Source organism: Panulirus ornatus, chromosome 3 (genome assembly GCF_036320965.1).
Source record: "Panulirus ornatus isolate Po-2019 chromosome 3, ASM3632096v1, whole genome shotgun sequence".
Classification (NCBI taxonomy): Eukaryota; Metazoa; Arthropoda; class Malacostraca; order Decapoda; family Palinuridae; genus Panulirus; species Panulirus ornatus.
This window is the reverse complement of record NC_092226.1, coordinates 33,337,042-33,351,426: the sequence shown is the minus strand read 5'-3', so window position 1 is coordinate 33,351,426 and position 14,385 is coordinate 33,337,042. Positions and strand designations below refer to the sequence as shown.

Sequence of the window (14,385 nt, the reverse complement as noted above, 5' to 3'; positions counted from 1 at the left end):
TTGGTCAAAAAGCTCCCGAGAAGACTTAGATAACCATGAAATGAACTCGAAGAAAAAAGATAGCCTTGGGCTAGCGTGGCTTACCCGTCCATCTACCCCGAGTCACCTCCAGCTACCCCAACCATTTCTCCCCACTCCCCCTAACCCCCTCAGCGCCACCAGTACACACTCCTAACTTATAGAAACAGGCTCGGAGTACTAACTTGTTCGCGGAAACATACCCCTCCGCCCCGGTAACAACAAGTTAATAATTCATTTTTCGGCATTTCAGGGAACCTGCAACGTGCGCAGTGGCAGATTACCTCCTGGGCTCAGCTGTCTCCGTCGCAGATTACCTCCTGGGCTCAGCTGTCTTCGTCTGGCAGCACTGTGTGTATGGCTCTCGTAAGTAGACTTTATGAAGATACTTCATTAAACAAAACTGGCTGTAATTTATCACCACAGTGTAATGATGAATGCGACGGCTAGTTATGGGTGAAATAACTAGTCCTTATAATTACCTCGTGTACCTTGTTGGAGAGATGATCCGAGCGACTCTGTCCACTGACAGTGGCGACGGCGATGCTTGAGGCTCCGTCCACAGTGGTTAACGTTTTGCCTGAACGTTCCTCTGTCGTGCGTGAGTCATGATAGCTGGGCGGTCGAGCCAGGGATACCTACGTACGTACGTACGTCAGAGGCTCAGGTGCTGATACATAGCTGCAGCAGAGACCCTTGTTCCGGGGTGGTGGTGGGGGTAGGTCAGTCAAAGGCCAGTGTAAGACAAAGGGCAGTGTCAGTGTTGAGACAGTGACAGTCATGGGACTTTTTCGGTCATAGGACAGTGTCAGTCATGTGACAGTGCCAGTTATGGGATAGTGCCAGTCAAGGGATGATGTTATTCATGGGATTGTGTCAGTCATGGGATAGTGTCAGTCATGGGGAAAGTGCCGGTCAAGAAATAGTGTGAGTCAATGGACAGTGTCAGTCTGGCGGCAGGAATGACAGTGTTCCTCGAAATCATGTTTGATAAAGTCATTTGGAAACGTACATTACTTCATTGTAGGATACAGAGACACGCGTTATTTTTTTTTTCTCTAACTCAAGCGCATTGTAATTCACTGGATATTACTGCAGTGAATTTAGGTTATAAGGTCAGAGCATTGCACCACACTCAGGGCACACTCTCTATGCCAATTGTGGACTAGATTGTCATACCAGAGCTGCAGGGTAACCTCATCAACCAAGTCTCCATGAAGCCAGATATTACACCACTGAGCTCGTCATTACAAGATACTGATGTGCTCAGTGCAGCACGCCTCACCACCACTACAGGTGCTCAGATCGCTACTACGAGTGCATAGTTCGCCACTGCAAGTGCACACCTCACCCTTACAAGTGCACACCTCTACCTTACAAGTGCACACCTCACCCTTACAAAGTGCACACCTCACCCACACAAGGGCACCTTTGATTTTACGTGGCCAGGCCATCATGCTTGAGGGTCACACCCTTGTGCTCAAGAGTCTTACCCTCGTGCTTAAGGGTCATCCCATCGTGCTCAAGAGCTTACACCTTCGTGCTCAACGGCAGTGCCATCGTGTTCAAGGGTCGCATCATCGTGCTCGAGGACCGCACCTTCGTTTTCAAGGTGTCAAAAATACAGGACAATTTATAGCTCGGCAACACCATAAACAACACATTGCGACAAGACCAGGCAACACAGTGTTGCTGTAAAACTGGTGTTGCTCTGTTGTTTACATGGGAGACAGTGGGAGGATTGCCCAATGCATTACTTTCGTTCTTCCATTGCTTGTGTTGACTGATTATGTACGTATGGTACGGGTCAGTGGTGTGTATTGGTGGTGGTTGCATCTGTCGACACCTGAGCGTTATTGGAATATATGTTCAAGCAACAAGTACGAAAAGTGAAATTCATTGTGCCGGGAAAAGCAAGGTAGACCGGGGGAAAATATACAACAAGCCATACCCTACAAGCATTCTATAAGACGTATAAGACGAGGCAAAGACGCTAAATGTTGTAAACTTCCCGAAATACCATGCGTAATACAAGCATCAGTGACGGAAACAATACCTGCACAATAGCTACAGGAGATGAAACAAAAGCATCAACAATAGTGGTTATAACAATAGCAGCGTGGTAGTAAGAGGCCACGATCATGTACCACCTCCACTAGCCGGAGCTGGGCAGTGACACACAGGATGTGCATTACTGTGCATTGGCTTTCGTAATCGACCTTCGAGTTCATGATGGTCGCCTTGGCTTAATATGACTTATATAAGTAAAGCTTATTTTTTTTGCTTGAAATGGATTTGTTTATCTTAAGCTAAGTTTGTTTGCTCTATAGAGTGTACTTGCTTGCCCCAGCTACAGTATTCATGGTTTAGGGTTTAAATGATTTTCTTCAGGTACATTTGTGAGACGTATTGATTGACCTAACTGCCATCGGCCGGATTTGTTCTCGTTGGGAACGCCAGATCATTTACTGTGTGGCAAATGAAGACATTATCGACCTCAGACATTACGTTAATATAAAGTGTCCGGAAACGAGCGAGGAATTCGACATATTTCACAGAGGAGCACCTCGCTCACCACCCGGCCCTGGAACCCTCCTACGTGAGTCCATCCATAAACCCGAAGCATTACCTGCTGGGCACCTAATACATGGCAAACTCAGAAAAAAATAGATACTCGTACAGCGACTGAACAGGAGATGATATTCATCATGTTTTGATTCGACGCAAAGTGAATTACGTTTCATGAAGAGGAAAATTAGGATATAATCAAAGGAAACTCTAAGTATTAGGAGTAATGTCATAATTTCTACATTACATTCTCATTCATCGCGACGCAGCTGTCGCATCGTAACCTTGGAAGTTGCAACTCTCACTCTTTCAACAGCGTTACCTCAGCCCACCAAATAAAGTCAGGTTCTTAAATGATACGAATTTGCAGCATGGGCTTCATCGCGAGCCCCGCCAGGCCCCAGTGTGGTTTCGTTATAAAGGGCATGGCGTAAGGTGTTCCCAATTAGATCATGGCCAGAAATGATCGTAATAATCAGAAACTATTTTTTTTTCTCCTCAATGCATTACGACATTACATTTGTTGTACAGACTCCAGGGCAGTAATTGTTCAACACTTACGCTGCAATTACGATTATCTTATGATTTCAGTAGCGATTATCTTTTTTGTCGTCGTCATTGTCACCATCCGTCGTCGACCTGTCATGCCTGCGCGCCTCCCCACCCAGGTGTCCCCCGAGTGCGCAGCGCGGGACACGAGCAGAAACAAAACGGCGCTCCATTACCCGCGGCGTAATACATATCATCATTGAGCTTATGGTAATCTGAGCTTCCTGCAATTGTGCATAATGACAGCCCGGAGGACCACCCAATATCACAAAATGTCACAGGAAATATTTGCTTGCCACAGTTTCACAGGATGACTTGATTATATCCACGACCGACCTACCACGACGAGGAGGGAGGGAGCGGGAACCTCCTGCAGCAGCTGCTTACTCCGGCCGGAGGCGCCAGCGAGGTGCTTCCTCTGTTAACACGGGGCAGGGGGGAACGATAGGGTGGAGGAGGAGGAGAAGACTTCCAAGTCTTGTGTAGTGACCCAGAAGCAAGTTATGCCCTACGGTAACACATCACTGTTACCTGGTTTCACTTCTGTTGCCATAGTCCTTCATGAAAGGCAGTCAGATGCCTCGATGAGGAAGATATACATCGAGATTTATTACTCCATTAAAGATAACAGGAAAATGTATTTCTTTTTTTGTAGTTAAAGCTTGATTGAAATTCTAAATATTACATTCGCTCGAGATCTAACTATGGATAATCATTGTATTTTTCGTACGTTCGAGGGAATGTCTCACTCGGATGAATGAACCATTCGAAACACTTTGATTTTCTCTAAACTGTTTATGACATATGGAATTACATTCAGGTATTCCTTCTCGATTTCTTTTGGGAGTTATAATGAATGCTAGAGGTTAAGAGAAAGAAAAATGGATCGTGAGGATGGCTTATGTGACGGAACAAGTTGATTCCACAAACAATCAAGATTGTTCATGTTCTTTACTGATCTCCGAGTACGAAAATAGTTTGTTCGTGATTTTGCGTGTCAGAATTTACCATTTTTAAGCTGTTTAGATTTTACATAAGATATATAATCGATAGATGATAGGTATGTGCAATGTAATTTTTGACAAGGTTGAATTATTAGGACTCTCTCTCTCTCTCTGTCTGTCTGTCTGTCTGTCTCTCTCTGTCTCTCTCTCTCTCTCTCTCTCTCTCTCTCTCTCTCTCTCTCTCTCTCTCTCTCTCTCTCTCTCTCTCTCTCTCTCTCGTCAGCCCCGACACCAAGGACATACTAAGCAGGTTATTTCGATAGTATAACCCAGAACCCTTTAAATGGGCTACCTGCAGCTTTGAGGCTGAATTGCTTGTAGGAGCAGGGACACTGGAGCAAGAAGTTCCTCGACCAGACTGTATTCTTTTTCATCTAGTAACGGAGATATAGGCTCGCCGAAGGTGAGTTTGCGCTTCTGGTATACAGGGGTCAAAGTGCTGTCGGTTGCCTGAACCAGGGGCGTGTGGAGCGGCTGGTAGAAACCATGTATATGGGACCTGGTTGTGGAGGGGTGATGTGGCTTAGGTGTATTGCACATGACAACTAGAGAATGAATGTGAGCGGATGAGGCCATTCATATATATATATATATATATATATATATATATATATATATATATATGGTAAGGTTATTTAATGTATGTATGACTCATGGTGAGGTGCCTGAGGATTGGCGGAATGCCCGCATAGTGCCATTGTACAAAGGCAAAGGGGATAAGAGTGAGTGCTCAAATTACAGAGGTGTAAGTTTGTTGAGTATTCCTGGTAAATTATATGGGAGGGTATTGATTGAGAGGGTGAAGGCATGTACAGAGCATCAGATTGGGGAAGAGCAGTGTGGTTTCAGAAGTGGTAGAGGATGTGTGGATCAGGTGTTTGCTTTGAAGAATGTATGTGAGAAATACTTAGAAAAGCAAATGGATTTGTATGTAGCATTTATGGATCTGGAGAAGGCATATGATAGAGTTGATAGAGATGCTCTGTGGAAGATATTAAGAATATATGGTGTGGGTGGCAAGTTGTTAGAAGCAGTGAAAAGTTTTTATCGAGGATGTAAGGCATGTGTACGTGTAGGAAGAGAGGAAAGTGATTGGTTCTCAGTGAATGTAGGTTAGTGGCAGGGGTGTGTGATGTCTCCATGGTTGTTTAATTTGTTTATGGATGGGGTTGTTAGGGAGGTGAATGCAAGAGTTTTGGAAAGAGGGGCAAGAATGAAGTCTGTTGTGGATGAGAGAGCTTGGGAAGTGAGTCAGTTGTTGTTCGCTGATGATACAGCGCTGGTGGCTGATTCATGTGAGAAACTGCAGAAGCTGGTGACTGAGTTTGGTAAAGTGTGTGAAAGAAGAAAGTTAAGAGTAAATGTGAATAAGAGCAAGGTTATTAGGTACAGTAGGGTTGAGGGTCAAGTCAATTGGGAGGTAAGTTTGAATGGAGAAAAACTGGAGGAAGTAAAGTGTTTTAGATATCTGGGAGTGGATCTGGCAGCGGATGGAACCATGGAAGCGGAAGTGGATCATAGGGTGGGGGAGGGGGCGAAAATCCTGGGAGCCTTGAAGAATGTGTGGAAGTCGAGAACATTGTCTCGGAAAGCAAAAATGGGTATGTTTGAAGGAATAGTGGTTCCAACAATGTTGTATGGTTGCGAGGCGTGGGCTATGGATAGAGTTGTGCGCAGGAGGGTGGATGTGCTGGAAATGAGATGTTTGAGGACAATGTGTGGTGTGAGGTGGTTTGATCGAGTAAGTAATGTAAGGGTAAGAGAGATGTGTGGAAAGAAAAAGAGCGTGGTTGAGAGAGCAGAAGAGGGTGTTTTGAAATGGTTTGGGCACATGGAGAGAATGAGTGAGGAAAGATTGACCAAGAGGATATATGTGTCGCAGGTGGAGGGAACGAGGAGAAGTGGGAGACCACATTGGAGGTGGAAAGATGGAGTGAAAAAGATTTTGAGTGATCGGGGCCTGAAAATGCAGGAGGGTGAAAGGCGGGCAGGGAATAGAGTGAATTGGATCGATGTGGTATACCGGGGTTGACGTGCTGTCAGTGGATTGAGTCAGGGCATGTGAAGCGTCTGGGGTAGACCATGGAAAGCTGTGTAGGTATGTATATTTGCTTGTGTGGACGTGTGTGTATATACATGTGTATGGGGGTGGGTTGGGCCATTTCTTTCGTCTGTTTCCTTGCGCTACCTCGCAGGCGCGGGAGACAGCGACAAAGCAAAATAAATAAATAGATAAATATATATATATATATATATATATATATATATATATATATATATATATATATATATATATATATGTATATATATATATATATATATATATATATATATATATATATATATATATATGTATATATATATATATATATATATATATATATATATATATATATATAATGTAAAATTTTCTTACACGCGCGCGTACACACACGCACACACGCGCACACTCAGTTTCCTGCTTTAGCTAGGCAGCCCTATGAACAGACGAAGAATTGGCCTCATTTGTTCACATCCACTCTCCAGCTGTCATACGTAATGCACCGAAAACAAAATCCCCTCTCTACTACTAGGACTTGCAGACTTTTTCATGGTTTCCCACCGACTGCCTCAAATGCTTCGGCTCAGCCCAATGACAGCACGTTTTACTGTACACCACACTGCTCCAATTCGTTCTATCCCTTGCACGCCTCACACCCTCCTGCATGTTCAGGCCCTGAACACTCAAAGCACATATCACTCTATCATTCCACTTTCGTTTCCCTCATTACCTTGTTTTCTTCACTTCTGACATGTATACCCCTTAGTCACCCGCTCCTCATTCCTTCTATCCTCATGTCTAAACCATTTCAGTCCATCTTCATAGCGCTCTCATACGTACTCCTCTTACCCTGTCATTCCTGGCTGGATTAACCCATCGTACACCACATGTTGTCCCTAAACATTTCATTTCCAAATCATCTTCCCTTTTCTCTGCATCTGTCTCTGTGGCCCCAGTTTTGAATCCATACACCACCGACAGGACTACTAAACCATCGAACATTTCCATTTTGCTCTTTAAGAGCAGTGAACTTTCTTTCCACACAACCAAACACACACACACACACACCACCACTACCCCCACCACCACCATCATCTATCCCAGCTATGGCTAACTTCAGCTTTCATGGCTCCAATCGCTGCCATATCCACCCCAAGATGTCCAAAACACTCTACATCCTCTGTCTTCTTTCCGTTCAAATTTGCACTCCATATAACTCCTCTTGCTTCAGCGCTGAACCTAATAACCTTGTTTCAATTCACATTTACCCTCGCCAAGCTGTCATGTGTAATAAACCGAAACCGATGCCCAGTTTCCACAACCCAGCCCCACAAACCTTACTGTGGTTTCTCCTGACTGGCTCGTATGCCCTGGTTCAGTCCACTGACAGCACGTCGCCCCCTGTATACCACATCACATCAGTGCATTTTGTCTTATGCACACTTCTCGTCCTTTTGCATGTTCAGCCACATGCATACTGTCTTGGTCAATCCCTCCTTAGTCAATCTCTACACATATCCCAATATTTCAGCAAACCCTCTTCAGCTTTGTCCACCATACTCTTCATCCTGCGAACACCTTTATCTCAACGAACCATTTCATACTCGATCAACTTTCTTCACATTACATACTTTAGTCGAACAATTCTTGACACGTACGTTCTCTTTCGCACTTTTCTATGTAGGACCCACGATTGTCATCCATACAGCATCGTCTGGACTACTGTACCATTACACTTACCCATCTTCGTCTTCATAGACTGTGACCTCTATTTCCACATAGTCCTCAGTGCAACCAGGACCTTGACCCTCTCGCCAGCACTATGACTTGTTTCAGCTCTCATGGTTCCATCCGATGCCATGTCCACTCCCAAGTATGTAAAACATCACTTCCTCGTGGTTCTCTCCATTCACACGTGCATTCCGACCAACCCGTCTCTCTCCCCAGCTAAACTTAATAACTTTACTTGTATTAATATCAATTCATTTGACTCTGAACTATCAACTTTCACACACACATTCCCCCAAACTCAGACACCAGGTTTTGCACTTTCTCATTCCATCCTGCCACCAAAGCCGCGTCATCAGGAAAAAGTAGCTGACTTACCTCTCATGACCCCGTCTCAGTTGACTGCATACTCACCCTTCCCCTCAAGTCCTTCTCATTTGCCTTCATCATCATCCCATCCATGATCAGATTAAACAGTTGTGGTGGCATTACTCACCTTTGCCGCAGACTCACCTTCGCCTAAAGCCACTCACTCTCCTCTCGTCTCTTTCTACTCGTACACACGCCTTGCTCACTTGATGGAATCTCTTCACTACGTCTGTTGTCATTCTTCCCACACCATATATTCGTAACACCTTCCACAAAACATCCCTGTCAACTGTGTCTGAAGCTTTCCTTAGACCCGTAATTGCCACTTACGAATCCTGTTTCTTTTGAGGGTTTCCTCACACAGGTTTTTCAGATCAAACTTCTGATCCACGCCTTCTCTACCACTCTTGAAGCCACAGTAGTAACCCCCAAACTGATGTTCCGTACATGCCACCACCATATCAGTTATCACTCAACTACACAACTTTCTATGTATACTCAACAGACGCATACCTCTAATTCGAACCTTTAATTCTTTACCCCTTTCCTTCATATATTGGTACTATGCATGCATTTCTCCGGGCCTTAGGTGTCTCACCTTGGTCGAGATTTACATTGCAAGTCCTAAGTAACCAATGATCAGTATTGTCAACCCCGTTTTTATGAGAAATTCGATCGCAATTCCATCCTATCAAGATTTCACCGTCTCGTTTCTATTCACCAAACGACTTACAATGTCTCTCTCAGCTTTGCATACATCCATTTTGAGATAGTTTACAAATATCATCAGTGTACTACTCAGCTAGAGGATAACAAACGCATCTCCGCCACACCCAAAAATGACAGATCACTACTTTTCTACCATAATTAACAAATTGACAGCTAACTTCATCTTCGCCGAATGTAAAGAATGACAGGTACATACGTCTGTGTCACAGTTAAAGAATGATAGCTAACTACATCTCGGCCCCAGCTGAAGAATAGTGGTGGACTAAATCTTCGTCACAGTTAACCAATGACAGCTAATGAGAGGCTGTTGATGAAGCTAATTAGATGAGAATCACCTGACAACAGTTTGCTGTCAGGTGTCACGTGTGAGGTACCAGGGGGACCTCTTGTTTACTGTCGTGTTAGGAGGAGGAGGAAGACGAGGAGGAGGACTTAGGGTTTGGAATAGAGGGAAACGTCCTATGATGTGATGGTTTTTGTAGTGGGAATACTTTCATGGTGATAATCAGGGGACGTAACGTGGAGGAGGATTCTATCTTGGAAGCAAAGGAATGAGATAGGGTCTGTCTGCCATGGTGGAAGGTGAGGAACAACGGGAGTGGGTGGTGAGCACGTGACGCTATACCCTGCACGGTCTCCTACAATCCGCTAGTCTCAAACCAAACAGCTTTGCCATAGTATTTCAAGTGATAACTGCAAGACATTCCCTCAAGGAGTTTCAGGCACGTACAAGAATTACCATCTGCGGTTACCCTGCAACTAATGATGCGCTGATCATACACATTCATGTCTCGTTAAACATTGTATGTAATGGAAAGGTTGCACTTCATGTGGTGGGAAATACTTAGTCTACATGATGGGGAATATCAGTTTGTATGATGGGAAAACATCAGTTCACATATCGGGATTTGATTATGACTCGGTAGTACCAGTTTATACTGATGGCTCTTGAGACTTGGTTTCTTACATCGACCTGTACAAGACTCTTCCTTTTGCTCTCCAGTTTCTCTCTCTCTCTCTCTCTCTCTCTCTCTCTCTCTCTCTCTCTCTCTTTCTCTCTCTCTCTCTCTCTCTCTCTCTCTCTCTCTCTCTCTCTCTCTCTCTCTCTCTCTCTCTCTCTCCCCCATTATGAGCACCTTCTTGAACATTCCCAAGCCACCATCTTTGCTTTACTCAGTTAGCTTGCTTCCTCATATCCTCTTTTCTTCGTTCTTATTCCTCATTATTCTGGTACTTTTTTCTGGTCTTCCTTACCACACTTCGTTATCTGCCTTAGAGTTTTGCCATCTTATCTCCCTCCTTCCTTTCCCCGCCATGCATATTTCTGGGTCTTTCGTCTTCCTTCTTTCTGCCATTTCTCACCTTCCTTCCTATTACACATTCACAGACTTCTCATTATTCGTCACACCTTCTCATCGCCCTCGAGCCATCATCATTCGCTCTCGCTCATATTTTCTAATCCTATCTTTTTTTTTTTTTTTTTCGTCATCAGCGTGCAACCAGACATTAGGGCCAGCACCCACCATTATAACACTTCCTCCTGCAGTAACTCACCATGTTTCTATAATTCATGAATGTACGTCTCATCACCCCCTGGGCATTAGGCAGTTTCGCACACGGACATTCTCCTCTTCGGGAAGTATGTTAATTGTACGCTGGTCTTCATGTAATGATTTGATGGATCTTGGTGCCTATTGTTGGGGCGTAAGAGATGGTATATGTTTCTGGAAGTGGAACCATCTCAGTAACTGCTTGTGTTACTTGTGCCTGTAGCTCCTCCTCTTATTGTTCCGTCCACTTGGCTCCTCCCTTCTGTAACCCCGCCTAAGATAGTCACCTCCTCCTTATCCGCCTTATCCGCAGCCCCCATCCCCTGTAATCTCCCCTTATTGGTCCTCTCTCGTACTTGATCCTCTTCGGGACCCCCTTCACACGCATCCCCTCACCCCGTAGTCACTCCCTCGTAGTCCCTCATCCTGGCCTGTGGTCTGGGTCCTCCCACATCCATGCCCCTTTCCCATGGTCCCTCTCTTCACCCAGCAACATGTCTCTCCCCTTGTAGTCCCGTTACTCATAGTCCCTTCACCGTAGCACCTCCCTCTTTTGATTGACCTCTTTTGTAGCCCCTCCCCATCTAGTCCCTCCCTTTGATAGCTCCTCCCATCGTGGACTCCACCTGTTGTAGCCCCTCCCCTGGTAGCCACCAGCATGACACAGGGCACACCCACCGGTCTCCCTTAATAGACACACTCCACCATGGACGTCCTGGACATAAGATAAAGACGCGTTATTACCACATCTCATGAAAAAACGATATAAATGTAGGACTCTATTATTCATCCACTGAAGAGTGCGTTTAGTGGGACACGTCGTGAACCATGAATTATACAGTGTGTGTGTGTGTGTGTGTGTGTGTGTGTGTGTGTGTGTGTGTGTGTGTGTGTGTTTGCAGGCCCAAGTGTTTATCGCCACTCACTCACTTCATATGAGTATTTTTAGGACTATATCTCACGAGGGCCAATTTGTATAGTGCCTCTGTACTGAGAACTTGAGGAAAGTAGGAAGACCCGATGTATATTGTTATTACCGAGTGCTCATGACAGACTGGCTGGGGATCTATACAGTAATCAGGTTCTGGGATTTGCTTAGGGAGATGGGAGTTGGGGGTAGTGGGGTGTTGGTGGTGGAGGGAAGGACAGGGGAGGGAGTGATGGTGTTTTGAAGGGCAAGGGTGGGAAGTGGTGGAGGAGAGATTGGCAGGATGAAAATTATGGTGGTGGACGGGCGTAGCCAAGAGGTGGTGACGATAGAGGGATGGAGGTGGGAAGTGGTGGAGGAAGAGACGATATGAGGGAGTATAGGTGATGGTGAGGTGGAAGATCGGGCATTGTGAAAAGAGGGAAAGGGTGATTGTGTTGGGGAATGACAAGAGAAAAGGGTAGTGATGGCGTTGAGGTAGAGTGGTGGAGGAGGGGAGAAGAGAGGGCACAGATGGAGAAAAGGCATTGGTGGCTCACTATAACTCCACATACGCTTATGTATATGGGCATGTATGATGCATGTGTCAAAGTGAATCTATACATGAACACAGACCAGTACAAAAACTCATACAAGTACGTATGCAACTATACATATAAACCTGCCTGTATGTATTTCATATACATTGATTCCTACATATAGTCTTTGATCAGTGTCACTCACAGTGTCTCAGACTTATATGTACACATCTATGGTTGAGAATGATGAACAAATGCGATATTTCCCACACCTTCCCTACAGACGCTTGGCAGCTGCTGGAAATCATTTGAGAAGCACAGAACCGGCTTGGTCCTCGGCTTCCCTCAGCTGTCGTATGTATAGCGCGCCTCATTTGCAATAAGCGCGTGGATTCGCTCCGAACCCCAATTTGCACCGCCTCTAATGGTGGTCGTTAGGCGTAATACATTTTGTTTACAAACGTTTATGACTGATTATGGCATTTCAGTGTTGATTGCATGTAAACACCAGGGGTAACGTGGGGGCCGGGGCGGTCTGGATCAGTGTCCACCTCATCTCTATTGTAGGCTCTCGTTTTGACCCAGTGATAACGGGTTGAATATCATCAAAAAACGATAGGATATGCGGGGAATTAACAGAGCAGGGAATTACTTGAGCGAGGAATTACTTGATTAAGGAATTAGTAAGGCATTGAAATTCCATCACAAAATATTTGTTTGAGGATGGAATTACTCTCGGAAGGAATTACATGACGATGGAATTACTAAAACAAGGAGTTAGTTGAGGTTGGTAAGACTAGGGCAGTGATCTTCCGGTGTATATGGTGAGTGAAGTGTTGGGGTGAGGAGCAGGCAACAGAACGACCAGCTTACGCCGTCGCTAACGAGACCTGACATAACGTGAAGCCAAGGCCAAGCAAGCACAGAGTTCTGTTCCCAGTGTCATTTCCTGGTAATTATTGACATGATCGTAACGCGCTGGAGTTTTCCCATCGCGTGTTGTAGAGTTATTTAGAATACAAAAATGGTTATGATACAACTTTCTACCTACAGAGGCATTCATTTTTATGGTAAGATTTTTTTTTTAAATATTGGCAAATCTGATATTGATATCCTCTTCACGTGTTGTTTGAGGCGAAAGGTTGTGCAGTCGCATGCGGTGTGTGTGTGTGTGTGTGTGTGTGTGTGTGTTCCTTATTACTTTACAGACGATGGATTTGGCAGGATCATTGTACTATAAACAGATATGTTATCAGTTGTTCCTGTGGTGCCTCTCTCTCTCTCTGTACTTGGAGGTAAGAGTTCCTCCGCAAAAGACACCTCAGCAGAGTAGCAGGGTCTCCCACACACTCGCACACCGTCTAGCCTGTGTCACCGTTTAACTCCCTCACTCCATCACGTCACCTTCTCTGGATCAACTTGCTTGACTCTTTCCTGTTCACTTTTCCTCTTCTTTCAAGAGGAAAAAACTTTTTCTTCTTTTTCTCTGCTGCGTTTTTTTTTTTTCTTATTATTCTCAAGACCTGGCCTCGATGAGGAAGCAGCTCGTATCTGGAGACGGCAAAATATGTCACTCCTCTTCAAAATCCCCATGTGCGTCAGAACCTCAGTCTATCATCTGCTCCTCGCTCAGTAATGGATCCTTCGCTACCCAATATCAAGATCGGTAAACTACAGCACCTTCAGACATGGTTAGTCCTCTGCCTCTCCAGACGGTGACGCTTCCTTGTGCTTCTCTGTGGTAAAACTGCATTTCCCCAGGCAACACTTGCGCACTCTTCCCCAGGCAGATCCAACGTACTCTTCCCCAGGCATCACTTTCGTACTCTTCTCCAAGCAACACTTTCGTACTCTCCCCAGGCAACACTCTTGTACTCTCCTCCAGGCAACGCTTTCATACTCTCCCCCAGGCAACACTCTCGCACTCTCTTCCAGGCAGTATCATCTTACTCTTCCCCAAGCAACACCTTCGTACTCTTCCTCTGGCAACACTTTCGTACCCTGCCCCAGGCTATATTTTCTTAATCTTCCCCAGGAAGCGCCTTCAGTACTTTTCCCCCGGCAAAGTCTTCCTACATTTACCTAGGGTAACACCTTCGTACAATATCCCGTGGTAACACCTTCCTACACTTCCCTGTGGCAGTTTTTCAGTACAGTGCTTCATAGCCCATCTTCGCACACTACCCCATGGTAACAACATTGTACAGTGGCAACACTTGCTTACACTGCCCCACAGAAACACCTTCGTACACTGCACCATGGTAACACCTTTGTACACTGCCCCATGGTAACACCTTCGCACACTGCCCCATGGTAACACCTTCGCACACTGCCCCATGGTAACACCTTCGTACGCTGACCCATGGTAACACCTTCGAACACT

General features: G+C 45.2%; 1 protein-coding gene across 7 annotated transcripts in view; it reads left to right on the top strand.

The window, feature by feature from the left end:
• Positions 1 to 14,385, top strand: part of LOC139761955 (uncharacterized) — a 622,461-nt gene that overhangs the window by 75,378 nt on the left and 532,698 nt on the right. For all 7 annotated transcript variants that reach the window (XM_071686680.1, XM_071686670.1, XM_071686698.1 and 4 more), the window contains one exon: positions 272 to 384. In XM_071686680.1, the coding sequence (XP_071542781.1) occupies positions 272 to 384 (113 nt within the window). The remainder of the gene's footprint in view (positions 1 to 271; positions 385 to 14,385) is intronic.